Here is a 24,540-nt window from a genome sequence, read left to right as displayed (position 1 = left end):
CACTGGAGGTGGCTGTATTTTTGTTTGCTACCTCAGTAGAAGACACTGCCCGTTTGTTGAAAGAGCTTGTTATGTGCAGATGCCCAATCTCCTGAATGGCACGGTCCACTCTGTGAGCATGTGTAGCAACATGTGCTCGTACCAGTATGGTGGAAAGATTGACTGAGATGGCTAGTCGCATTGGAAAAAGGAAAACATTCACAAACCACTAAGCCTGAGGTTTTTAGCAGATAAATGAACGTACCATTCTCTGAAAGGTTCGTTTCATGTTGTCTCACTCCATCTGCAAACATGTCCATTTATCCATCAGCAGTTATATAATTAATGCAATTTTGTGCTGAAATGTAAATGGTACAGAGTTTATTTTTTCCCAAGGAATCAGATTGTGATCATAACTATGAAAATATGGCAAAAGAAATATCAAATGTTTTGCCCCGAGACGTGAAATGTAGCGGTGCCAATCCTTTAAGAGTAAGTGACGTAACAGCTTAAACTCGAGCGAGACCAGATTTGGCCCTCTGAAGGTCTGTCCAACCTGTGAGCTTGAAAAATGTATCTTGGTGGCAGATCGATGGTCAGTGTTATGGAAAAGAGTTCCGCCTGAGATGACCTGCATGTTGTGACCCATTTTAGGCACCAGACCGCTGTGGTCCGACCTTCACCTTCTTTTTGCCAGCTGCTCGAAATCAATTGTTCCCACAGTGCTCTTCACAGCCAGTGAACTGGAATGCTGGCTTCGCTTGGTCTGGTATAGAATGATATCTGATTAATGGTGATTAGGTTGTATTGTATTCCATACTAAATATGGCTGGGCTGATTCCCATAAAATGCACAGCCTTTACGATGGCTGTGCCGTTTGAGCCCGGTTATCCACTCAAATGTGCTAAAACATCTACAGCTCCGATTGTATATGTGCAGACAGTTTTGTAAGAACTGGGCACGCTGCCACGGATCGTAAATGGCATCGAGGCATTTAGCTGAACAATTGGTCTACAGACCATTTGAAGTTGATGCATTGCTACATATGGTTAGTTTTAAAGCTGTACTAACACAAATGTGTGTCTGTGTCACATATAAACTCAAAACCCTTTTGTTGTTTTGATTGTCTCCACAGATGAGCTTTGTGTCAGTATATCAGTGTCAAACTCCCAGATTCAGGAGAATGTGGTAAGAGACAAAAGCACATTTTAATGCATTGACTTCTTTTCACAAAATGACTGGAATGTTTACAATGACACATTACATCGGCTTAATGATAAAAAATCATTGTGAAATAGTGTTTAATCGTCCACAGTATTTTACTTAATTAACTTGTTTGAAGTGGGGTCTCATTTGCTTTTGTCTGTGTACTCACTTTAACCTCATCATCATCATCAGATGTGGTCTCGTGCTGAACAGTTCTATTCTGCGGTCTAATTCACACATAAATATTTTCTCGTCTGTTGTAGGATATCAGCTCCGTCTACCAGATCTTTGCCGACGAGGTCCTGGGTTCGGGACAGTTTGGGATTGTCTATGGTGGTGAGAAGAAAGCCTGCTCCTCCATTTCATAGCCTGCGCCCACAGTTTTCTTTCTTTATAGTGGCTTTCGAGTGTCGAGGGAGACTGCTTGTTTTTCTTCCTTTGCTATGCAAATAAACTTTTATTAGTCCGATAGAATTCCTTTTGTCAGTCTAGGCTTTGGTTTTCCGCGACGGCTCCTTCCAATGAACGGGCGCTCTCCGTCTAGCCTCAGACACACACACACACACACACACACACACACACACACACACACACTGCCTGTCGTCTTGGTCAATTGAAACAACACACACTGTCCAAGCGCTGCTCATCTCACACTGGACTTTTGTTTCAAAACTCTTCCAGGCAAGCACAGGAAGACCGGAAAAGACGTCGCCATTAAAATTATCGACAAGATGAGATTCCCTACCAAGCAGGAGAGCCAGCTGAGGAACGAGGTGGCCATTCTGCAGGTACGACGACGGCAGTCGAAAGACTGGCATCCGTTTCAAGCGCGGATTAGCCCTTTTGAAGACGGGGATGAAAGGAGTTAAGATTGGAGTGTGGTTAGAATGTCATGTAAAGCAGAGCCTGTTGAAGAATCATTTGAATTAACCCTTTGATGGGCTCTGTTGTTGAAAACAGCAGGAGGCATCTGCTGGCCAGCTGTGTGGTGCCGTGCAGTGACCTTACTTTGTAGTCTCAGGAGGGTTTTTTTTATTTTTTATTTACTCTCTCTCTCTCTCTCTCTCTCGTGGCGGTACTGCTCCTCAGAGCCTGCACCATCCTGGCATCGTCAACCTGGCGTGTATGTTCGAGACTCCGGAGCGGGTCTTTGTGGTCATGGAGAAGCTCCACGGCGACATGCTCGAGATGATCTTGTCCAGCGAGAAGAGTCGCCTTCCCGAACGGCTCACCAAGTTCCTGGTCACCCAGGTCAGAGTGGGCTCAGTGGCGACAGCACTTCTTTCGAGGAGCTCTGTGCTCATTCAGGAAAACATTCCGAGATTTCCACTAGTTTGGAACAATGTGTGCTTCCTGAACATTTAGCGTGAAGTCCCTAATATTAGGGGGAATTCCCAGTCTAGGCAGTCTAGCCATCATTCCTGGGTTCTTAAACTTAAATGTGAACCATTTGAACCACCCACTATAAATCGTTAATTGATAACACTTTGGCACAACATCTCTTGTTTAAAATGTGCTATATAAAATTGATGACCTTAATAAACATGTGGAGATTTTACTCTTTTTCTATTTGTCCTGACACGGAGACAGCCGTGTGAAAAGCCTTCATCTACTGTAGATCTTAAATCTGGATCTTTGTCATGCAGTGTCATAATTACAGTACCGATCCCTTACCGATTCTTTTCTTGCAGATTCTGGTGGCTCTGAGACACCTCCATTTCAAAAACATTGTCCATTGTGACCTGAAACCAGAGAACGTGCTGTTGGCATCGGCAGAGCCCTTCCCACAGGTGGGTGACCGTAGCCTCCAGCGTAACGAGAGAGGACAGTGGACGTGGGCTGGACACAAAGCTTTAAATAAATGTGTTCTAGTGGAGCAAGAATAGACATGTCATGTGAGATGGATTTAGTTTAGTCCTGGATTTGATATCTGTGAAGAACACTTGAGGATAACATTTATGTCCCCTCAGCCATAAGATGCACTGGAAAACAGCATGATATACTTAAGTTCATGTCATGCAAACAATTAAGCAAATAGAACAGTATAGTTTATTATAGTATAATAAATAGTAGTGTATGTGTGTACTGTTTCCTGAGACCCAGCACTCACTGTGATCTAGGATAGCCTTCAAGCATAGCACTGAAAAACACTCCCATTTACTTTTGGAAATCTAGGTGAAGCTTTGTGACTTCGGGTTTGCCCGCATCATCGGGGAGAAGTCCTTCCGTCGCTCCGTGGTGGGCACCCCTGCCTACCTGGCCCCTGAGGTGCTCCGTAGTAAAGGCTACAACCGCTCCCTGGACATGTGGTCGGTGGGGGTCATTGTCTACGTCAGCCTGAGCGGAACGTTCCCCTTCAACGAGGACGAGGACATCAACGACCAGATCCAGAACGCCGCCTTCATGTACCCACCCAACCCCTGGAAAGAGATCTCTGGGGAAGGTGAGGGGGGAGCTGGAGGGTGCTGGTGGTTGATTGGGAGACAGAGATGTTAAAGCAACACAAAAGAGTTTTCCGTACCTTAAAACAACGTTTCCAAAATCATTTCAGCGGTTCATCAACTCGTAACAGGGTGAATGGCACTTCTGCATTCACTTCGCGGCCCTCTATCGGCTATAACCGCACTATGTAACTTTACCATATCGGGTAGCGTATCTGTGGTTCGATGAAATGAGACAAATTTGACTTTCATCAATGTCGCAATACATGAAACTTTCATAAAATCATGCAACATAACTCTACCTTGTTGTGGACATCGTTATTTGCTGGATAAACAAATAGTGTGCGGGTGACAGTGCGGTGCGGTGCGGTGCGGTGCTTTAGTGTTGCTTTAACACAGGAAAGGGCGCGCTCAAATCCGAAAATAGAATCCCTCTCTTTGGGTGCGAATTTGAAAAAAGAATGCAAAAATAACGTTGAAAACCACACTTAAAAGTGTTTGCTCTTAATCTTAGTCTTTATTGGGCCATGTCTTCAATAGACTTGCGTGTTTCGGCTTTTGGCCATCATCAGCGTGTTGACCGTCTACATATACACACTGGTGCTTTAGGGTCGAAACACGTATGTTTGTTAAAGACATGGTCCCATAAAGACTTATTAAAAGCAAACGTGCGTGGTTTTCAACTTTATTTTCAGAGACAGATTTTACCACAAGATATACACTCTGCAGCTTGGCCTTGAGTCTGACAATGTCCTAAACAGCTTTTTCTTTCGCATACTTATTTGTTGATTTGATTCATCTTTATTTACTCTCATAGCAATCGACTTGATAAACAACCTACTTCAAGTGAAGATGAGGAAGCGTTACAGTGTGGATAAATCACTTAGTCACCCATGGCTGCAGGTAAGAGTCTCTTAAGTCTAATCGTTAATCTTTTTGAGATGAGTGAATCTACTTACTCATTTCCTCATCTTGAGTAATGTTGGAGTTGACTATGATGTTATACTCTCGATTTTTGAAAAGTTTGATTTCACACTTTCGTTATCACTGACCACTACACTTTCCTGTTGTCTTCATTCAGGACTACCAGACCTGGTTGGACCTTCGGGAGTTTGAGACGCGCCGTGGAGAGCGATACATCACCCACGAGAGCGACGACGCTCGCTGGGAGGAGTATGCGGACGAGAGGAGCCTGCCCTACCCCAAGCACTTCATCATGGCTCCAAACCTGGACGACATGGTGGAGGACCCCTAGCTGCTGGGAGGATGAACTACAACTTCTCCAAAAGTGGTTGGAGGAGGATAGTTGATTTTCCTCAGACTCTAGGGCAGAGCAGGTCCTGTGGTCATATGGAATCATCTGCCTTTAGAAAATGGTTTCGTGAGGAACTTCGGGGGAAAGAGACATGGGGGGTCTTGTCTTGCACCCGTGTCCATGCCCTGTTGCATGAAAACCGTGAGTCCTGCGCAGGACTTTGGTGCCTGTTGTGGTGTGTGCAACAGTGCCCTACCACTGTTGACACACACAATCAGGGCGCGGTGGGGATTTTTCAGGTTTCTTTCTTTCTTTTTTTTCGTTTTTTTTTTTTTCTTAAAGAACATTCCAGAGATTGGATGGGGCGCTCGCTCTTCTCTTTCGGTCTCTAGTCTCTGCTGCCTTTTTCAGCTAGCCATAACACGAGTCTCTTGAGCCTGAAAGATAAACGTTGAGTGTTTGGGAACCCTTCTATTAGAGTTAGTTAATAAACATTTGCACTGCCATTCAAAACCAGCAAAGGGCCCACGGTCTGGACCAAATCCAAGAGAGATGGATGCTTGAGATTTTTAGCTTCTACCCAGCGTATTTTTCTAAACTCCTCGTCTTGTGTTTTTAAGATGTTACCCAAAACTACAAGTGATTTTAGCTTGCTTGAGAGTATTTTGGAAATACATTCATATGCAATGGTTTTATGTGAGGCTTTTAAACTGGAACACATAAGAAATGTATACTGTGCAAAGATATTTTACATCCTTCTTCTTCGCTGAAGCATAGTGGTCCTAAAATCTTTGTGTTGTAAATGAACATGTTTGCCCCAGTTGCCTTGGAAACAAAATCTGTTTTCTGGGTCTTCTGGATAAATCACTGTCACTGTCACTTGTGTTTTGCTTTCTGAAGTTGAAGAGTGTTTAGCCTTTCATATTAACGGCCATCTTTAACGTGTTCATGCTGCTGGTGGCGCCTGTTGTAAGCAGCCCCTCATGCCTTTGATGGATGAAGGAGCGTGAAAGTAGCTGTTCAGCTAGTCTCCTCACACCCAGGCAAACCTAGATGAAGAAGTTGTTTGAATAACACACACACACACACACACACACACACACACAGTATGCTCTGTCCAAGTGTGAAACATCAGCACAAGAGCTGTTGAGTCCCGTCTCTGTTTCGTTTATATCTATGACTACCAGCAAAATCCTGAGAAAAGACACAGTTGGGAACAACAGCGGCCGCTGCAAAATGGACAATCAGCCAGCTTCCTCCCGCTGGGCCGCCAAAGACAGAGCACACGAAACAGAGATAGAACAGTGGAATGCCCGTTCCCTCTGAGTCCTGAGAATCTAAGATATGAACTTTAAGCATTTCCCATTGTGTATTGTGTAACACTGCTAAAGGGGTTAAAAAGCACATGAAGATGGCTGAAGAGTTGTTGGTACAGGTCAAATATTTCAGGTCCAGATGCCTTAAGCACATGTTAATAGCCATTCACCATGGCGTTGGAGTTTTAAAATGCTTCTTCTTTTTAACATGCAGAAGGCTTAAGTCACTCAGTGAAAGTTTGAATGGATGCATTCTCTCACTATAGGTCTACTTCTACAAAAGGTTTTGAATTCAGATATATTTTTTCTACCATTTATGACCAAATGTTGTGTTTTTAATTCTTGGTAATGTGACAGGTTTAAATGTTTCTGTGGATATGTTATGAGTGTTTTCATTGGTCTTGTGTAATGCTCTGGTCACACTCATTGTGAGGTGACAAGGTCTGATTTGAAGGACACAGTGCTTTTGTATGAACCTACAAAGAGACTCCTAAGGCTTCATATTGTTGTGTGTTCACTATAGGCTTCCGCTCAGGCTTCGACAGTGGACATGAATGAACCATTAATGCCGAGATGCTACCGCCAATATGTGTACTTTGCCTCATTACTATGCTGGTTGGGTTACGAAGACCACAGTGCGTCTTCAATAGTTCTGTACTCAATATGTATGTTCTATTTTTATTTTCCTGTAGTGTGCAATCACTTCTAAAAAAAAGACTCACTCTGGCTTGTGTTGGTTGATTGGCAATACGCTGGTTGCATGTGTGCAGGAACTCAGTATGCCTTAAGTAGCGCGTTTGTGTGGGTGTGTGTCCATGCACACAGATTCAGGTCGATTTTGAGTTGGTATGAAGCATTTTTTCTCCCCAAAGTGCTTGTGTTCACTATTATTTTTGTAGTATTCTTTATTCGTGTAGCATCTATGTGAAGATCCTTTTCGTAAGTCTGTTTCTGTATTTTGTGTGTGTGTGTGTGTATGTATGTGTGTGTGTATGTGTGTGTGTGTGTGTGTGTGTGTGTGTGTGTGTGTTTGGCCTACCTTCACTGATGCATTTGGATCAGGTCCATCTGCCCTGGCTTGTCCAGATTTGATATTTGATCCCTCAATAAGCTCCAAATTGAACGGAAACATTACAGTAAGGCTGTGCATCTGCTGAAAGGGAGGCAGTGGGCATAATACTGATGTTATGTCTTAACTTTTACAAGCCCCTCACTCCTCCATTTAGTCACAGCAGAGCCACAATTAAACATCCTCTTTGTCAGTAGAGATCAGCAATAAATGTGGTGGAAATTAGATTCCATGACAATGTTGAGACCGTGTTTACCAGTGAAAGACTCAAAGACCCTAAAATGACTTTTTTACCCCCTGTGAAATGCAGACAGTCTGAATTTGGGAGAGGGGAAATTTATTGGATTACTTTGGGATTTTGAGGGCTGTGTGGAGTCATTCCTTTTTTTTTCATCTTGAACTGTGATTATAATAAGTTGGGTGGATCCTGTCAATGCGACCAACCACAGCTACCCTGGGAAGGATGCCATATTTATATGTCTAAAAGCACACATCTATTGGGTGATAAACTTCCTGAGAATCATATGAAGCTCATGCTGCCACTGGATTGGCAGATGTCAGTGTTTTGTATGTTTTACTACTCACATATCTTAATAAAAACGGCCTCTAACATCTGATTCAAGGCTTGGTGTTCTTTCTGTTGTTGGATTTAATCAGAGGGATATAATCCGCACAATGTGAATTGAATTCTACTGAACCCAAATTAACCAATACATGAAGCACACGTTTAGCCATATTGTCCCCTTAGAATTAGAGGTTCTATCGATTGAGTTGAGTATGATTGAAAATTGAGTTACTGACATATTCTTATTCTGTGACACCTTAAGAAGGTGAGGTGAGATGTTTCTTGAACTTGTATGCATTTTTGGACATTATATTTAAGAAGTTTATTTCCGCTTATCAGTATAACTCTATACTATGATATTTTAAGATGTTTTTGGAAGATCAATGTCTCAGAACTACTCAGAATGTAAATATATAGAACCTTATAATTCTACAGGGACGATATACTGTATCATATGCAAAGGAACTGCTAGCCGAGAACCTCAGAATAATGATGGATCATTAGTGTTGATCCATACCTTTCATTTAACCTTTTCTTGGTTAGAGTTACGGGAGGAGAGGGGCTGTATTAAAGCTTGTCAGGGCTGCCTTGGGCCTCATGTTAAATGACCAGCACTGGTTTGTGGGGGAGAGGAGTGGATCGTCATCTTAATGGGCTACATATGGAGGCCTGAGGCTCCAGCTGCTGCATGGCACACTCGCTGAACCCCGTTTTTTAAAAAGCCCAGAGGACACATCTCGGCAGCGCTGCCTGTATCTCCTCCAGCTTCTCGCGCTGCTCCAGATCAGGGGCGAGCGACGCCAGGGTCACGGGTACATCAGGAAAGCTTGCTAAATAAAACAACTCCAGATAACTCACATGGATATGCAAGCCATTGTTTTAGAGAACACACTCACATGGAAATACAAGCCATTGTCCAGAGAATTGTCCAGGGTTGATATGATCAGCCGTGTTCTCTTGAGCATAAAAAAAAAAAAACACTCTGAATGACAGTTACTGTAGCCTTAAATGTTTTACAACTGTATTTCAAGAACACAAAAGTCAGACAAAATATTTATATTTCAGAAATGTTTGCTTTGGTTTATTGTCTGGATGGGCGCTAGAGGGGGGTTACCTACACAACCAGTCAAACAGCACACCTGCAGAGTCGTCCAGTGGCATGTTTACTCGTGGTGTTTTTTGTTGTTGTTTTTTTACCCCAAAAAATCGGAACCCTCGGCCGTCCACTCCGGCTGATTACCTTGGCGATCGGTATCGGCCGGCAGTAATCATATCTTTTAATTGCTACTGGAGCAGTAGGGAAAGCGCCTACTTCCCGTGTAAGAAAACATCAGTGAGTACAGTAAGTGGTCTACTGCCCTGCTCGCACAAAATCACTTCCAGATGTGGAGACACCACGTGGCATATTAATGGTTTCTGCTGCTTGTCGAAAGGGGGAGGGGGAGGGGGGGGAGGTGAAAGAGAGAGCAACAGGCAGGGAAAGAAAGACACACTTTAGTGTCCTGATGTGACAAATTACTGTGTCACTCCACAGACTTCTCTTCCTTCATCAGTTCTCACTTTGTGCTATGCTGTTCCCACGGCTGTTGCCCTGCCGAAGGCGTGTTTCTGCCACTAAAGCTCCATTCTGACTGGACATTTCATACTTTTTTTTTGTATCCCTACAAGCAATAATATTTGTCAAGATTTCTGATGACCTTTTTGGTGTCTCTGGCAACACCGTCTATATACTCCTGTTTGAGGTGTCTGTGGAAATCGTCCAAAATGGTAATGGTGACCAAAATCCATTTTCTTTCCTTAATATTCCTTAATAAGCACTTCAATGTAGCATACACGTGCTACTTCAATTTTCACTGTCCACACAAAGGTAAGCCATTGCAGGCCAGTCCTTAATAATGTTCTCTTCATTCGAGGCCAAGCTCGCTGAAGCCGGCCACAGGAAGAGGCGCAGTGCCTCTCCTCTTCTCCATCCCCTCCCCCATCGCTGGGGTAACCAGACGGCCGGGTTGCAGCAGGGCAAAGAACTGGAACCTCTCCCCCATCTTCTGGGGGTTCACCAACATGTCGTAGCCCTGGATGAGCTGGGCCCGGACGGACTGGTCCGCACAGCTCCTCAGCAGAACCTGGAGAGAGTCAAAGCATTCAGGTCCAGTCCAGCAGCACCTCCAGAGTTCAATCATTAACACGGATGGATGCATTTAAACAGGAGAGGAGATGAAGATTTGCTGGAGTAATGAAAGGCACAATCGTCCCTTAGTTCTCTTAACTGAAGAGGCTAAATACCGGTGGCTAATTCTTCTGTCACTACTGGCACTTTCTGAGAGGTTGCAAAAGAATTGGACCTACAAATTGTTTATTCATCCAAAAAGAGTGAACCTGAGGAAGCCAATGGTGAAACACATTGTTTGCTCTTGATAAACAGTTCCTAATATTAGACCAGTGTGCGGTGATAGTCTATTTTTTAAAAGAACCAATTGTACTTGTACTACCTTGCTTCATATTAGATTAGATTAGATTAGATTAGATTATCTTTAATGTCCCCTGAGGGGCAATTTGATGCACAGCTGATAGTCAACACAAATATACAATCAAGCACACATACAATACAAACACAAAGCAGCAATTCAATAGTCAGGTCCATTTGATATTTTATATCCAAAGAGTAAAAAAAGGTGTTCCCTCTTCTCATCCCTCCGGTACCTGGGTGATCTGTAGGCCTGCAGGTGTGACCAGTCACACTATTCCAGGTACCCCTGCAGGGTGTATTCACATGAGAGTCTCACCTGCAGACGCGTGTCAATTCCCATGTTCTTCAGGAAGACTCTTTGAGACACTGGCCCCATGCAGGTCACCAGGCCTCCCGCCATCCGTCTCAGGTAACTGAAGTCCACGTCCGCCGTGAGGTCCGCTGCTCCAGGGTCAGCTAGGACATCGTGGAGCTTGTGTCCTCGAAACCCCTTCATATGACAATCACATTACACATACAGCCTTTCAGATCACGATAATGACCAGCAGTGTGCCTCAATTATGTTCAATGCAGTGTGCCTCAATTATGTTCAATGCAGTTTGTTTATTCGAAGCTGTAGATGTAGCAGCCTGTACAAACAGAGTTTGATTCTGCTGCTAAGGCCTATGTGACAAAATGGCCATGAACGGCAGACGAGAGCATGTTGGTGTGCATTGTGCTGGAGCACATCTTGGCTATTGTTTGACTTTTAAGTTCTAGACATTAATATATATATATATATATATATATATATATATATATATATATATACAGTGGGGAGAACATGTATGATACCATGCTAAAGTTGGAAGAGGAAAAGAGGAATATAAAATCATCTTTGACTGTATTTATACATAAAACATACATTGTATTGAGACATGGTTGCTTATAAATGTATAAGAACATTCAAATAGACTCAATGCATTAATAAAATATTAATATCAGAAACTTGTTTACAATTGACTTCCACAAGATACCATTAACTATCAGCAAAATGTGCCTGCTAACAAAGCTAAACTATGGCGGCTCTTACTCTAAACGTATCCGTCTTTGTTCCATCATGGCCATAGTCAGCGATCAATGCTGCGCCTCCTTGCTCCACGATCCGATTGGCCAACTGCTGGACCACAATTGCTCCTTCAGGACAGACCTCAACATGCTGCCTCTTTTCATCAACCTAAGGAGGAGGCAGATGAGAGATGGATAGAGGAGATGAACAAGTGCCAACTCAAACTCATCAAGCACAAGAAAGCAACCATCAGACTGTGCCCTCTCCCAATCAAAGGCCACTTCAGTCCTAAAGTAGTTCAGACGACAACAGGGACGAGAGCTTGGGGAGGGAAGGGCTCTCAAAAAGGGATCTGAAAACAAAAACATCACATCCTCAAGAGTTCAACGAGGCCTATATTACATCTATAGCCATCAATCTAACCCCATCTGTTCATTCAACCATCCATCACTTTCATATAAACCATCTCTATCCATTCGCTTTGGAAATCCACATCATTAGACACAATTACACACAACTTCCATTTAAAAGAGACAGGGAAAAAAAAGGTCTGGATATGAGTGATGTGGGTAACGTGAGACTCAAGGGGTTGGCTCCAGTGCCGCTGGGGGAATAAAAGACCTTAAAAAGTAGGGCCTTCCCTTCACCCCACTGCACCCCACTCATGATGTAAGACTTTGGCAGCCCGCTCAAAGTGCCCTGGCTTCTCCAGCGAGGCCAGATAAAACAGGTTTGTAATGTATATGTCGTATAAACACGGCTAATAAAAGCCAGCTGTGGCGAGGAGTCTGATTGAGAGAGAGGGAAAAGGCGCTCTGAAGAGGCCTCGGGTTGTAAACGGCTTCTAAGTGCAGCTGTGTGCCCCGGGACGACGGAAGGATCACAGCACATTGGCGCGTTTGCCAAGTTCCGTGGAAGTACCTCTTTGGTAATAACGCAAAATGCCCCCAAGATGATGAAACTGTAAACTAAATAATGAAATCTAAAGTGGTCACATTGGTGGGATGTGAGAATACTTCCCCTTTTGATTAGTGGTGTGTGGATAAAAGCAATCCACACTCGTTTGACAGACAATCTACAATAAACTATTGACTTGAGAGCAATAAACAGTCACCCTATTCCATAACTTTAGAAGACATACTGAATGTCTCTCTTCTCCATATCTATTCAATTGTATTTATTTTTGCACCTTAATTAACAGTGCACATTGTCCTGACGTTCTTCCCAAACACAGCTGTGTTCAGAGCTATTTACCTGCGTGAGTACAGCAGAGGCAAGGGATGGGGAAGGCAGCAGGACGAAGCGTAACTTGTCCACACCATCGGGGGCAGCCGGGTCAATGTCCACCATCACCTCTCTCCAGCCCTTCTCGGTTTTCTGTTGGTCATTACACAGCGCATGTCCGAAATGTCATAATATTGCACTGATGTGTACAGGTAACAGAGAGAAAAAAAGGGCATGTACATAGCAGCTTGACATCATCATCATCATGCCTTGGGACCCGGAGCTTACCTGGAATTTATGAACAGGCAGGGCATCAAAAAACTCATGGGCAAGGAATATGCTGAAACCTAGTTAAAGATAAAACAGCACTAATTCAGTAACTCAACACCCATTGGAAGCTCATTACTGAAAAAATACTGACAAATTGATTCTATTTAGAGCTGTCTTTCATTCCATGCAGATCCTTCTTACTTATAAACGAGACAAAAGGAGTTAGGTCAATCAGTCCATGTCATTTAGCAGACACTTTTATCCAAACCGACATACATACAGTATGTTAATTATACACTACTCACAAAAAGTCCAGGATTTTCGGCTCTCGTTTGACATTTCAGGATGAACCTAAAATCCACTATAACCTTTACAGGTGAACTTTAACGTGACAAGGTCACATGCAAGCATGTCAGCATGTCCAACAGTTCAATGTTTCAGTACTTTCTGTACTGAAACATTTAACTTCACCTCAAAGCCAGATGTCCCTAACTTTATATGCATTATAAGGGCCATTGCCACTGGAGCAACTCAGGGTTAACTGCCTTGCTCAAGGGCATAGTGGGGGGAGCCAGGTATTGAACCTGCCATTTTTCAGGCTACTGCATGCTAGCCACCATCTCCTTGCCACTACGCTATCACTGCCCATGGTGCTGCATCACCTTGGGGGACATCGTCGATCCTGCGGTACCAGGAGATTGGCAGGCCGGTGCTGGTGGTGCCGGTGCGGTACGCTGGCTCGTTCTCACTGGCGGACACCTGGCTCTGGTCACCTGTCAGGCACTGGGCCTGCACCTGGCTCAGTTTAGGGCTGACCTCCACCAGGTGGACAGATATTGACGCTCCAGTCAACACTGTTTTCAGCTGACTGAACACCTACAGGACACAGATGTTCATGAGGATATCAGTGAGGGCTTTTCTTTTCCAATTTTGTTACACACAGCCTTAAAGGACATCACATTTGAATTCACAGGATAACAAGTGAAACAGTGACATCCTCTGGACACATAATCAATTGCAATAGTAAACCACTAAAGCTATTCATGCATCATGATAATACTTTATCCACATTATGATAGGATGAATGAGCTACTGCCAAATTGGTATTATGTTACTCTGCATTAGTTGACCTTGAATATGTTATTGGGTTTTGTAACTTTGTTTTTAGGACTATTTTGTGTTCTACAGTTCTTGCTTCAACTATTGCATCGATGTGAACAGAAAGAAGTTATTAAGTCATGAAGTGTGAAAGGTTCTGCTCCACTGAGCACTGCAACAGTTGATCTCAGAATATAAAATCATTCAACAGCACAGTGGGCATGAGCTTTCATTGGATACACCACTGACAGGGTTGAAAAGTCATCTTATGACATACACGTAAACTGACTCCTAACCTCAGTCTTACTTGTCCGAAGAAAATCACAACAGATGCTCCACACAGAAAAACTCACTCTGAGAATGTCACTGGCCAAGGAGCCTCTACCGGGTCCAAACTCCACCAACTGGAGGTCTTTGGGTTTCCCAGCTGCCATCCACTCACTGATACACCAAATACCGAACAACTGAGGAAGACAGACACTTACATGAGCTGATCAACCCCAGTAACATCAGTTGTGGTTTGAACAATCATTCATTTAAGGGAGGCTCTACCTCTCCAAAGAGCTGACTGATTTCAGGAGAGGTGATGAAGTCTCCATCGGCACCCAACATGTCATTCTTCACGTAATACCCCTAGAAGAAAATGAGCATAAAGTGCAAAGTGGGTAGACAAGTAGGTTTGCCATAGGTCCAGTTAACTGCGGAGCTACAGGTAAAGAAAACAGCTCTACCGTAACGGGGTTGGTTAGAACTTCTCGCATGTATTCTGCAACTGAAATGGGCCCAGTAGACTTGATTTTGGATGTGAGATGCCGTAGCATGGAATGCCTGGGTGCCTGTTCCTGAGACGTTGAATAGGAACAAATCCTGTTCAACTGAGAGATCCATCGACCTACGAAAACAGTGTTATCAATAAACGTGAATGTATCTTCATATCTAGACATATCTATATCAAACATCATGATTTCTGAATTATTCTTACCACACAATCTCGGCGCAACTGAGGGCAACAACAGAATCCCAGCGCTATGTAAACCACATACTCTCCTGCATACCCTCATGATCTCGTTCGCCCTAGTTTCAATAGCTGATTATACAAAAATGATCTCACAACTAACACAGTTGTTACATATATTTGATTACATTAATTATAGAATTAGCAAATGAAAAAAGCCCTCCATCCCACAATTTAAGATCTAAGTCTTCTACTACACTTGCACATGTCAACATCGCCCTTGACAGACGTGAAGTAATTCTGATCTCTGATTGGACTAAACTTCTTGGGCTTCCTTTAAAGTCTTTGTAGGATTGGACGTGGATGCCTTTGCGAACCTTGACCCTTCCTTTTCTGACCAATCATAGATAGGCCGTTCCTGTTCGACGTAAAAAAAAATCTAATTGGAGAATAATAAAGTACACAGTTCTTGATTCATCTTACAAAATAGAATAAGGTAAAATTATGTACTAATATCATCAAATTAGATTTAACAGTCTTGTCGTTTCTTTTTTGAGACAAATCATGTTTTAGAAAACTCAATCGCACATTTATCTTCAAGGACCTTGAATGACTACTCCTGCTGTTAGCAAGCAGTAGAACATCGCATGCTGTTTCCAGCATGGCTCCTAAAGGCAAGAGTCGGAAACCTAAAACAGTTAAATTTGTAGAGAAAGAGGAATGTGAAGATGACAACAATGAAGCTGAGGAACAAGCTGATAAGGATGGAGAAAAAGAGGATGAGGAGTTCACGTTGGATGAAGTTTTACGCTTGGGGGGCACCAAAGTAAGAAAACGTGTTATCCCTTAGCTTGATATGCTAGGTAATTGTGTCTGTCTGATACAGTATGAATATTTTCCATTTAGATATCAATATCATGTTAATAGTGTCATTTGTACACTACCAGCCCATGTATCTCTAGTAAAACTGTCACAGGAAAAAAACACTTTAATAGCCGATTGGGCTAACTTCAATATTAAATGCTAGCCTAGTTAGCATTCTACGTCACGTTTAGGCTGAATCAATAGAGTATCAAACATGTACAGGTAAACACTGAATAAATGTGTTTGTTGTTTTTTTTAACCAGGCGGACTTCATCATGCTCTCTGGCATCGATGACTCGAAAGAGTTAGTAGGCGGTGGCAAGAAAGGTGCAATTGATGATCTGGAGGAAGGAGAGCTGGAGAAATTGATCAACAAGCTTGGCTTACAAAAATATGCAGATCTGCAGATCATCCCGGATGAGGATGTACCAAACGAGGATGAACCACCAGAGGCTGGTGACAAAGAAAAGGAGAGTGATGCTAAGACAGAAGTTAAAAATGTGAAAGCTGCCGGTCAAGAGTCAAAGGCAGGAGCTAAAAAGCCAGATGAAATCAAGAAACAGACAAACAAGTTCAAGGATGGCCCTAGCACCAGTGGGTCTAGTAAGAAGGTTAAACAGAATGTTAATGTATTTGAATATACCCCCAGGACTCTGTTACTCGTCAAACCAGGTGGGAAGTGGTATGACCAGGAGTACACATCGGAGAGAGAAACTGTGCCACAGGATGACTCTGTGGTTGCCCAGTACAAAGCCCTGGCTATGAATCTGTATGAGGGTGAAATTGGGATCTACAAGACCAAAAAGAGCATGCAGAAGGGGGCCAACTCTGCCTGGATGAAAGCCGTGGTCTCCACGGGAACACTCGTCGACAGGATGGCGGCCATGACGGTTCTCATCCAGGACACTCCTGTTCACAGCCTTGAGCATATAGAGAGCTTGGTGTCGTTTGTGAAGAAGAAGGGCAGTCGCCGGCAGGGCCTGATGGCTCTGGACACGCTGCGGGAGCTCCTGATCTCAGACCTGCTCCCGGAGAACCGCAAGCTCCGGTCGTTCTCTCAGCGTCCCTTCGACCAGCTGGAGGAGAGGGCCAGCGGCAACAGGGACGTCCGCGACCGCCGACTCCTCCTCTGGTACTTCGAGCATCAGCTGAGGAACCTGGTGGCTGAGTTCGTGGTGGCCCTGGACGGCGTGGCTCACGACACCGTGCTGGCCACCAAGACCCGCGCGCTGACCACGGCCCACGAGCTCCTGTGCAACCGGCCGGAACAGGAGCGGGCCCTGCTCATCCAGGTGGTCAACAAGCTGGGGGACCCCGAGTTCAAAGTGGCCTCCAAGACCTCGTACCTGCTGGAGACCCTGCTCCACAAGCACCCCAACATGAAGGGGATCGTGTGCCTGGAGGTGGAGCGACTCATGTTCAGGCCCAACATCAGCGCCAAGGCCCAGTACTACGGCGCATGCTTCCTCAACCAGGTCATCCTCAGTCACGAGGAGAGCGAGCTGGCCAGCAAGCTCATCAGCATCTACTTCTCCTTCTTCCGCGCCTGCATCAGAAAGAAGGACGTGGAGTCCAAAATGCTCAGTGCCCTGCTGACCGGGGTGAACAGGGCCTACCCCTACGCCAAGGCCGGAGACGAGAAGATCAAAGAACAGTTGGACACGCTCTTCAAGGTGGTGCACCTGGTGAAGTTCAACACGGCTGTCCAGGCCCTCATGCTGCTCTTCCAGGTCATGGACTCTCAGCAGGCTGTCTCTGACCGGTACTTTGTTGCGTTGTACAGGTATGAACCTCCACATCTGGCAGGGATTTCTTATTCAGTTCTTATTTCTTACTCTCATGTTAGCAGTAGCAGCAAGAGGATAAAACAATAAGACATGCTTTGGATAATCTGTGCAGCTGTACAGCTCTTGAATTTCCCCTTGGGGATCAATAAAGTATCTATCTATCTATCTATCTAGCTTCAGAATGCTAACCTGTATGTATTTGTTTTTACCCAGGAAACTGCTGGACCCGGATTTGTCCAGAAGCTCTAGGCAGAGCATGTTTCTTAACCTTCTCTACAAATCCCTGAAGGCTGACATTGTCCTGCGTCGGGTGAAGGCCTTTGTAAAGCGCCTGCTGCAGGTCAGCTGTAGCCAGAACCCCACGTTCGCATGTGGAGCCCTCTACCTGGTGTCAGAGGTCATGAAGGCCAAACCTGGCCTCAAATTACTCCTGCAAGAAGGGGTAAGTCCCTTTTTTCTGTTTGTTTGTTTGTAAGAGTGTTGATGATGTGGCTCTTAATATTGTGTGTTAAATCAGTTTTAAATGGACATTGGACATAGACAGATGTGTGTGTGTGTGTGTGTGTGTGTGTGTGTGTGTGTGTGTGTGTGTGTGTGTGTGTGTGTGTGTGTGTGTGTGTGTGTGTGTGTGTGTGTGTGTGTGTGTGTGTGTGTGAGAGATACTTTTCAGTGCTGGTTTGATCATCTTTACACTTTTGTCTTTGGACAGGATGACGAGGAGGAGAGGTTTGAGGACCTGGTGGAAGATGATGATGACGAAGAGGAAAAGTTTGTTGATGCTGATAAAGTGGATGCGGTCAAGGAGGATGGCGTGAAGGAGGATGAGGAGATTACACCTGTGCCAGAAAAGCCAACTGCATCATGGGTACACCATAAGAACTTGGAAGGTGCGAATTTGTTTATTTTTTCTGTGCTGAAGAGTCATTTTTATTTGTCAATGTTGTTGTAAAAATGAATTTACTGTGTTGCTGTTCAGGCGGAAAGAACAGGGAAATGTATGACCCCGTGCACAGAAACCCGCTTTACTGTGGTGCTGACCGAACTACACTCTGGGAGCTTCAGAAGGTGAAGAAATGTGCTCATCTTTGAATGTTTAATGGGCCAAGCTACTGTTGATTCAATTTACCTTTTGGTCAAGTTGGGTTCATTCCGTAGTTACTTTAAATTTAAATGAAAGTGTGTGTGATTTAGCTAGTGTTAAGAGTAAGTACCATTTTTACACAGTTATTTGTCGCTGGTTAGGCCCTTGGTGAGCTCAGTCAGAGGGAAATCTTCCTGAAGAACATTGATTGCTTTAAATGTAATAGTCTAAGTGCCTTTTGTTGTAGTGTTCTGTTGCTTTATTACCTGTTTTCTGTTCTCAGCTATCTTCGCACTTCCACCCCTCAGTGGCCCTGTTTGCAAAAACCATTCTGCAGGTAAATAACTGTTATATTCTACAACTGCAATATTAAGGTACAACCAACATGTGAGAAAATTATCAAGCCATACTGGATCATCTGTGACCTGTATGTTTGATATAGAGATTGATACTGTATATTTACCCATACTGGGGGAAACATATTAATATATTCCCAATATACAGCACATTAAGATATGACCTTTTAGGTTCTAAAGAGGGTCCCAGACCCCTGTGAAATGTACTGGGCTATTTTTAAGCTTTTGCTCTTGATTTGTTTTTCCAGGGGCAGTTCATTCAGTATACAGGTGATCCACTACAGGACTTCACCCTCATGCGGTTTTTGGATCGCTTTGTGTTCAGGAACCCCAAGCAGCTGAAGGGCAAACGTAAGTGTTGAGCATTGTCCAGTCCACCTCTATTACTTGTCCATAAGTGTCAGTAGGTGTTGAGCTGTGCCCACCTCTATGACTTGTCCATAAGTGTCAGTAGGTGTTGAGCTGTGCCCACCTCTATGACTTGTCCATAAGTGTCAGTAGGTGTTGAGCTGTGCCCACCTCTATGACTTGTCCATAAGTGTCAGTAGGTGTTGAGCTGTGCCCACCTCTATGACTTGTCCATAAGTGTCAGTAGGTGTTGAGCTGTGCCCACCTCTATTACTAGTCCATAAGTGTCAGCGCTTGACTTGGGTCTTTCATAGCAGATTTGAACTTCAGCTTTTAATATTTAAGTTTAAAGGTTAAGTTAAGTTTAAAATAGTATTTACAGATACAGTAGTATTTCCTTGCTATGGTCTCCTCTGCACTGTGATTCTCTTGCTGTAAGTCACTTTGGATAAAAGTACCTGCCAAATGAATAAATGTAACATGAATAAATGTTTAAGTACACATTCATGCTTAAATGCAAACATTGGCTCTGAAAATGGCTTGCATCAACTTGTCTTTTTGTGTTCAACAGAAAACACAGATGCCGTAGTGATGAAACCTAAGCACAGGCAATCCATGAACAATGTTCGCTCTCTGCCAGGTGAGTTCTCCCATGTTAGGTGTTGGCATAACAGTAGAGTTGTCACGTCACCAGCTTTTGGGTTCAGAGCTAAGCATTCTCTTTTTGTGATCTTCAGTGAATGGTGAGGAGTTCCTTGCCAAAGATGAGACTCAAATTCCTGTGGATGTGATCTTCTTTCATCGGTAAGGACTGCCTTAGCTTGATCCTTTGGGGGGAAAAACAAACATTATTTGCGGAAATTCTATGCGGAATTTGGCCTAACTGCTTGGCAAAACAGACTGCAGTGTGGCTCTAGAACAGCCGTGGCGTGCATTGGCAATTATGATAGCGTGACCTCACATTTGTCATGTATTTTCATCGTTGACCTGTTCATCCATACCCAGACTATATTGTTGTTGGTTAACGGAGTATTGTCTTGATGTTATTGTGATGTTGAATGTCCACCTGTCTGTTCTTCTCATTCCAGGTTCTTCAAGAAACGTGAACAGGAGAAACAGCTAAAGAGGCCGCGGGTCATCGGAGACACCGACAGTGTGGAGGACGTGGACGACGACGAGTTCGAGAGGGCGCTTGGTAAGCGCTGGACTTGATTTGATTGATTTTATTTATTTATTTTATGACAGAAAACGATGAATGCTCAATATGTTCCGATGAGCTGACTTTATCATTCTCCTTTTCAGATGCGTATGAAGGGGACGATTTCTTTGCAGATTTTAAGGACAATGACCTTGACTTTGCTGGGTAGGTTCATTTCTGTTTAGCAGATTTGTTTAGTGTGACTTGCGTTACACACATGTATCTATGATTACATGAACAGTTGATGAATAGGTGTTCCAACATGACATCTACACTACATCCCTTTTTGCAGGAGCGTAAAGAAAAAGTCCAAGAAAAAGAAGGGTGAGGAGGAATCGGACGTAGACTCCGCCGATGAGGATGACCTGGACGATGAGGAGGTGTCTCTGGGTAGCATGGACGAGGAAGACTTTGGTGAAGAATTAGAGGAAGAAGGAGGAGCATTCATGGACGTAGGAGAGGGGGATGACGATGACGATGATGGAGAAGGTAGATAGATAGTGTGGTTCCTCACTACCCCACATGGCTTTATAGTGACATTGACTAGATATACAATGGGGTTCTTCATGGCTTATTTGCAAGATCATTGTTATTTGGCAAAACGCGGATTTGTTTTTGTAATGTTGAACTTTTATTTTTCAGTGCCAGAACTGGAGGAGGGTGACTTCGATGGATTGGAGGGTAGGTTGTTATTGCTTGAGTTAAACTGTTAATCTGTACCTGGTTGAGCTGTATCTGCTGTTGTTCTGTAGGGCAGTGTTTTTCAACCTTTTTCGAGCCAAGGCACACTTTTGTCATTGAAAAAATCCCGAGGCACACCACCAGCCGAAAATTTTCAATAAAATGAAATTTTATGGAAAATGAAATTAAATAAAAATCTGTAGCCCGCATTAACGATATCAAGTCATTCTTGTCAAAGTGTCTTGAATAGGAATCAAATGAACACAAAGAAAATGATGTCTATTCACTCTTTTTTAGACCACTTATAATAATATGATAAACTTATGATAATTTCCCACGGCACACCTAACAATGTGTCACGGCACACTAGTGTGCCACGGCACAGTGTTTGAAAAACACTGCTGTAGGGGACTAAGTTCAGCTAGAGGTAAAATTCTGCTTGCACTGTTCTTGTGTGCGCAGGCCATTGAAAATGTGTTTCTTAGAGCACAGCACTGCTATTTGCGAGTGCAATGTGAACCCTGCTTAAAGCTCAGTGAGGCTAACATATCTTTTTTTTCACCCAAAACCTAGACGACGATGACGAGGATGAACCTCTAGAGGTCATCAAACCAACCAAAAAAGGCAAGAGGAAATCGTCAGAGGACTTGGATTTCTCGGAGACTTCGGGTAGGTCCTTGTAACAGAATGCCAGAACCAGTGTATTGTCTTACTAAGGGGATTAATTCAGCAGCTCAGCTTATGAACATAAAGGTTCAGTTATCTCTTAATGGTAAACACATCATATAGGTACACTGTCAATTATTTGTATATTATTTGTTCTTATGAAAGTGTGGGGAGGGTTAATGTTAAGTCTTTGCAGCTGTGTCTCTTAAAATGTATGTAATGTCTGTATTGATGATGTGCCTCTTGTACCATTTAATTACTGCAGGTTCCAAACCAGGCAAAAAGAAGAAGGGCAAGAAGGGTTCGGTGACATTTGCTACTGCTGAAGAGGTGAGTTTTAAGTCTCTCAACTAGGTAACGCTATTTATGATGATGATGGCTGTTTTGACCTTTCGACCTTTCGCACACTCTGTTGTTCAACTCACATTCTTTTTTTCAGTTTGGGGATCTTCTGGATGAAAATGTGGACTCTGGATTTGATACTACCGGTATCAATGCCATGTCCAATAAGGACAAAGCAAGTAAGTAACCGTTAACTGTGTCTGCCATACATGCTGAATGTAATGACAAAGCAAGTAAGTAACCGTTAACTGTGTCTGCCATACATGCTGAATGTAATGACAAAGCAAGTAAGTAACCGTTAACTGTGTCTGCCATACATGCTGAATGTTATGACCTAATTGAACTACTGACAGAGTTTCCACACGTCCTAGAAAACCTGGGATTTTAGAGACTAGTCTTTCAGCTTGGGATATTCTTGGGTTAGATCAAATACCCTGGAAGTAATTTATAAATTCTAGCTGTATAATTATAAATATTGTCGTGGGAATTTTCATGCATTTTCTCCTTGTTAATGAACACTTAACCCTTCAAAGAGTGCCGGGGACATAAGAGACACCAGCAGTGCTGCAGTTCTCTTTTGTCTACTCCTTGAATTTAATGATGTGAAAAATGTTAAAAGTGAGAAATTAACCCTACACTTACTTAAGTGTATTCATGATACCTGAAATACATATTCAAACACAAATCAGAGATGAGTGAATTTGTTTATTAATCTGGCTAGATTCTAGCCACACATATCTGCCATGGTCCATAGCAGTTTGTTGTTCATCCCCCTCCAACTGCCACTGTATGCTGATGATTTTCCCTGAAGCAAATCAACAAGAGGGTTGTGTCATGGTACTCCAGTGGTGCCTTTAAGAGTCGTCGGTCCAGGTCGGTCGGTAGTAGAACTTCACTACTTCATTCAGCAAACGTTCTCCATTCTGTGTCCTCTAGGTGTCAAACAGATGAAATGGGAGGCCAAGCGAGACGACTGGCTTCACGACCGAGACACCAAAACTCTTCGCAAAAAGAATGCCATGTTCAAGAAGAAGAAAGCATTCAGCAAACCCTGGATGGGCAAAAAGATGGGTGGAAAAAAGAAGATGGGTGGAAAAAAGATGGGTGGGAAGAAATAAGTGAGGATCATGTTGTGCCCATCTAAAACATTGTAAACTCCAGAGGACTTTTCTTGCTCTACAACCAACCATCTGTTGTGCCTATTCCTTCTTAGCGGACCAGGCCTCTTGATCCGTTTCTCGAATGCCATGGATCCCTGCCCACTCGTTGGACTTGTAATATACTGGATAAGGAAGGAGTGAAGAGATGTATAGAGCAAATCATGTTCAATACAGCCTGTATTTAACTAAAATGTTAATATTGGTTTTCCCAATATTGTTTTTGATGTTTTCTATGATTGTAAAAATAAACTTTTAATATTTCTATTTGGAGATAGTGTGCTGGGCTTTGCATTTGTAGACTGTACAGAGGTTTGTGAAATTACTTCTCTGAACTATGAAGTGGGAATGTTTAGAATGTGTTAATACAAAAGGAAGAATATATTATGAAATTTGAGAAGTTTCTTACCGTCCAAAATGGATGGAAATCTTCTGTTCATTGTACTCCTGAAATCTGTCAAAGAAATTCACAACTGTAGTGTTATCAAGATCATGCATCATACGTATGCATGCTGAATTCAGACAAGTTGTATTAATATTATCAAAGTATTTCAATCCAAAAGCAAGATTTTTGTGACTTTACTGATTCCTGAGTGGTACTTTGGCAAAGTACCCGTGAGTCAACTCATCTTGACGTTAAAAACGATTTCGAAAAAGATCCTTACCTCGACTAGAGTTCATCGCATGATATAAAGCATACACTCCAAATACAGCAACAAGTTCAAGGGCTAGAACTCCCTTGAACATCTTCCTAGCAAATGGTTCTCTTGTTTTGGGTGCCATCTGTAAGGAAATGTAAGTGATTCTACATCATCAACTCTGATTTAAATGACGACCTGCATATAACATGTATAACACGTATGTTTGCGGGTCACCTGAAGCAGTTCACGTACATGAAGTAGCCTATCCATTGAACTGCTGCTAACTACGGCAGGCTAACGAGCCGAGCCGGATTCATTACCATATTTTATCATTAGCAGTAGCACCCGCAGCTCTGATCACCTAGCCTACCGCTACAAGCACCTGATCTGACACACACAGCTTTTCCTGCATATTCATCCACACGATCAATATTCAAAAACAATCACAACTGACATGCATTCGTTGCATTTCAGTCACACATTACCTTCTCGTCCTTGTGTTGAAAATCTTTCTTCTGCAGGTCAA

General features: G+C 43.3%; 3 protein-coding genes and 1 long non-coding RNA gene across 8 annotated transcripts in view; 2 read left to right on the top strand and 2 right to left on the bottom strand.

Annotated features, from left to right (window-relative positions):
* LOC134098438 (serine/threonine-protein kinase D3-like) overlaps positions 1–7,883 on the top strand; it is a 42,373-nt gene extending 34,490 nt beyond the window's left edge. For all 5 annotated transcript variants that reach the window (XM_062551485.1, XM_062551486.1, XM_062551488.1 and 2 more), the window contains exons 12-19: positions 1,115–1,167; positions 1,449–1,521; positions 1,867–1,973; positions 2,275–2,436; positions 2,877–2,975; positions 3,361–3,628; positions 4,444–4,529; positions 4,708–7,883. In XM_062551485.1, coding sequence (XP_062407469.1) covers positions 1,115–1,167; positions 1,449–1,521; positions 1,867–1,973; positions 2,275–2,436; positions 2,877–2,975; positions 3,361–3,628; positions 4,444–4,529; positions 4,708–4,881 — 1,022 coding nt within the window. In that variant the 3' untranslated portion in view covers positions 4,882–7,883. The remainder of the gene's footprint in view (positions 1–1,114; positions 1,168–1,448; positions 1,522–1,866; positions 1,974–2,274; positions 2,437–2,876; positions 2,976–3,360; positions 3,629–4,443; positions 4,530–4,707) is intronic.
* Positions 7,884–9,016: 1,133 nt separating this feature from the next.
* On the bottom strand, positions 9,017–15,183 carry ndufaf7 (NADH:ubiquinone oxidoreductase complex assembly factor 7). The gene is made up of 10 exons (XM_062551483.1): positions 14,921–15,183; positions 14,670–14,830; positions 14,491–14,571; positions 14,292–14,402; positions 13,503–13,716; positions 12,859–12,917; positions 12,601–12,723; positions 11,371–11,514; positions 10,615–10,788; positions 9,017–9,954 (listed from the first exon to the last, which is right to left on the bottom strand). Exons 1-10 carry the CDS (start codon positions 14,997–14,999, stop codon positions 9,736–9,738), a joined length of 1,365 nt encoding a protein of 454 aa, XP_062407467.1. The 5' UTR covers positions 15,000–15,183; the 3' UTR covers positions 9,017–9,735.
* Positions 15,184–15,522: 339 nt separating this feature from the next.
* cebpz (CCAAT enhancer binding protein zeta) lies at positions 15,523–23,646 on the top strand. Its single transcript, XM_062551482.1, has 17 exons — positions 15,523–15,719; positions 16,021–17,540; positions 17,758–17,986; positions 18,254–18,431; positions 18,521–18,609; positions 18,909–18,962; positions 19,230–19,332; positions 19,901–19,969; positions 20,067–20,133; positions 20,418–20,524; positions 20,632–20,692; positions 20,820–21,016; positions 21,170–21,208; positions 21,782–21,877; positions 22,140–22,204; positions 22,314–22,395; positions 23,153–23,646. Exons 1-17 carry the CDS (start codon positions 15,555–15,557, stop codon positions 23,332–23,334), a joined length of 3,303 nt encoding a protein of 1,100 aa, XP_062407466.1. The 5' UTR covers positions 15,523–15,554; the 3' UTR covers positions 23,335–23,646.
* LOC134098436 (uncharacterized) lies at positions 19,760–24,132 on the bottom strand. Its single transcript, XR_009941037.1, has 3 exons — positions 24,039–24,132; positions 23,783–23,827; positions 19,760–20,156 (listed from the first exon to the last, which is right to left on the bottom strand). It is a non-coding gene; the product is annotated as an uncharacterized LOC134098436 (long non-coding RNA).
* Between the last annotated feature and the right edge of the window lie 408 nt (positions 24,133–24,540).

Source organism: Sardina pilchardus, chromosome 12 (genome assembly GCF_963854185.1).
Source record: "Sardina pilchardus chromosome 12, fSarPil1.1, whole genome shotgun sequence".
Lineage (NCBI taxonomy): Eukaryota > Metazoa > Chordata > Actinopteri > Clupeiformes > Clupeidae > Sardina > Sardina pilchardus.
This window is presented reverse-complemented; position numbering and strand designations above follow the sequence as displayed.